The sequence below is a fragment of the Notothenia coriiceps genome, unplaced genomic scaffold (assembly GCF_000735185.1).
Source record: "Notothenia coriiceps isolate Sejong01 unplaced genomic scaffold, NC01 NC01_scaffold00029674, whole genome shotgun sequence".
NCBI classification, from domain to species: Eukaryota; Metazoa; Chordata; class Actinopteri; order Perciformes; family Nototheniidae; genus Notothenia; species Notothenia coriiceps.
The window spans coordinates 425-2,919 of NW_011362375.1; the positions used below are offsets into that span (position 1 = coordinate 425).

Sequence of the window (2,495 nt, forward strand, 5' to 3'; positions counted from 1 at the left end):
TTCCTAGGTAGAACTGGAAATTAATTGATTTGGTTTTATTTGACTGTAAAAAGTTCCTGATTAAGGAGAAAGCGGCTGTCCTTTAAAACTGGCTGTGCTGGGCAGCCTGTCCCTCCCTCCCTTTTTGTCAGGGCCAGCTGGTCCAACAGCACTATATATAGCTGACTTTGACCTCCAGAGCTGAATTGGGCTCATAGAAAAAAGTGACAGAGCACAGGGATAACTGACAGATGAGCAGGAGAAAGAAAGGCAGTAGAGAAAGAGGGGAGCGTCAGACAGAGAGAAGACGACGCTGAGCTGTTGGCTGTCTTTGCTGCCAGTTTGCGTTCAGTTAGTGGGCAGTGATGGGGGATCCTGCCATCCTGCTTGAGTCAGTTACATCTCCTGTTGTCACGGCGATCCCCACGTTGATAGCTGGGGTAACGCAAGGTGAGGGCAACTTTTGTTCAAGGGCTTCTAAGGAGGTTTCTTCGTTGGCTGGAGTTCATTGTGGGGGGGGCCTGGCGGTTGGTTGCTAGTTGATGGATTCAGTGAGGAACATATTGCCGTTTTAACTTGAACTTTCTCATGTAGATGTCTGTCTCTTTAGCCCAGTGGGTATTAGTCAGTAGACTACACAAGATTTGGATGGTAATATGTAACCAAATAATGGGTTAACATTTAGGTTAGTTATGATATTTAAGTAGTATGCTTTCAAATTGTACATGTTATACATTACTTATGGTTCCATCTGATCATATTATTTTTGATGAACTTTAATTGTCATGATAGAATAATAAAGAAGTGTTAAGGAAGCCAGTCTGATTTATATTCTCGGCCGACTCTAGGTCAGATGACGCATAAAGATTCCCCAATATGAATTTAAGATACCCAACTCTATTTTGTGTTTCTTTTGTGAACTTTAACCTTAACAATGGAATTACTAAAGTCTTACCCTAACTATGATCTCGCTGTATGCGTTTGTCAGACTGAGGTTAAACTGCAATGTTACACTGTAGATTTTAATATACCCTACTATGCCAAGTACTGTGAGCTATGTGTGTTGAAGTCTGTTGCATAACGCTTGACCTCGCTCCATGTATGAGACTCCAACACCTGTTCATTCTCTTTGCTGCAGTCTTTTTCACATTTGCATTGTGGGACTTCAGCACCCATGGGACAACTTGTTTTGGCTTTGTTATGTTTCCATCACCGCATAGCCTTTCCCTCAAGCCGGTGATGACATGATAATTCCTTATAGACAAGCCATGTTTGAATGTAACACTTACCTTATAGTCCATCAGGTCTCTCCACCTAAGCTTGGTTAGTTCTCCTCCTGTTTGAAAGCAAGGAAGGGGTTTTAACAATTATGGTGGGAAAAAGGTCAAGAGATGGCGGCGCAAAGGTTAACCAATCGAGCTCATCCCAGGTTAACAATATATTTATTTTAACAGGGTTATTTTTCGTAAGACATTGAGCCTTTTATATAATTGGTAGTGTTCCCTCTGATGCAACTAACATTGGCTGCCAACTTAAACATTTAAAAACTGTTTATATGAAGATGTGCACACTAACACAATGTGTGCGAGGGATGCATTGGCTGATATTGATTTTTGATAGATTTGTGACATTATTATCTTGAATGTACAGCATGAGTTTGAGTTCAAATGTGACCCTAACATCATCTACTGGCTTTTGGTTGCAGAGGCTACCAAAACTTCATCAGCCAATAAGAATGGGAAGAAGGCTGACTCTGGGTCCAGCAGCAGCTTCTTCACCTGGTTCATTGTCCTGGCCCTGCTGGGTGTGTGGACCTCGGTAGCTGTGGTCTACTTTGATCTGGTCGACTATCAGGGAGTCCTCGGTGAGTATTGGCTGCCTCACAAATGTGTGTGTTAAAGAGTCTTTCTGTAATATCTCACACTTCATGCACGCTGCTGAAAAGGTGTGGTAGCAAGTCCTATGGCATTTCTCTCCCCTCACATACAGGTCTGTCTACAAACATGTGCATCTGTCACCTGTCTGAATAAGAACCAGTCTGACTATGATTTACCATTGTCACATAACAAGCAGTGTTTCCAACAGTGTTCTACAAATGTACAGTCGTTCATAAGCCTATGCAGCTCTGTGCATAGGCTTATGAACGACTGTACATACAGGGGTGTTTTTGTGTTCGCTAAAGTGCTTATCCGATCCTCAACCCACACCCTTCATCAGCTGCCAGCTGAAAGGATCTATTTCTGTGAGAATCACTGAGCAGTCATTCCCAACCTGACATAAGTCTACTTCAATACACCGTATTTATGAAAATGGTTCTCAAATCTGTCTGAAAAATTATGGCAACTGAGTTCTTCACTCTCAAATCAAGTGAAGAAAGAAATTGGTCTAACACATGTTAGTTTAGTCTTTGAATACACGTGGGCATATACAGTGGGGCAAAAAAGTATTTAGTCAGCCACCAATTGTGCAAGTTCTCCCACTTGAAAAGATGAGAGGCCTGTCATTTTCATCCTAGG

The 2,495-nt window shown here is 42.1% G+C and overlaps 1 protein-coding gene across 1 annotated transcript; it reads left to right on the top strand.

Annotated features, from left to right (window-relative positions):
* The first annotated feature begins 206 nt into the window (after nucleotides 1–206).
* Nucleotides 207–2,431, top strand: LOC104959001 (aspartyl/asparaginyl beta-hydroxylase-like). The gene is made up of 2 exons (XM_010786844.1): nucleotides 207–429; nucleotides 1,685–2,431. Exons 1-2 carry the CDS (start codon nucleotides 345–347, stop codon nucleotides 1,876–1,878), a joined length of 279 nt encoding a protein of 92 aa, XP_010785146.1. The 5' UTR covers nucleotides 207–344; the 3' UTR covers nucleotides 1,879–2,431.
* The last annotated feature ends 64 nt before the right edge of the window (nucleotides 2,432–2,495 follow it).

Excerpts from the sequence above, each read along its gene's own strand:
- LOC104959001 (XM_010786844.1), top strand. The coding sequence starts at position 345 with ATGGGGGATCCTGCCATCCTGCTTGAGTCAGTTACATCTCCTGTTGTC. Across the intron at positions 430-1,684 it reads GATAGCTGGGGTAACGCAAG|AGGCTACCAAAACTTCATCA; the intron begins GTGAGGGCAACT and ends TTTTGGTTGCAG.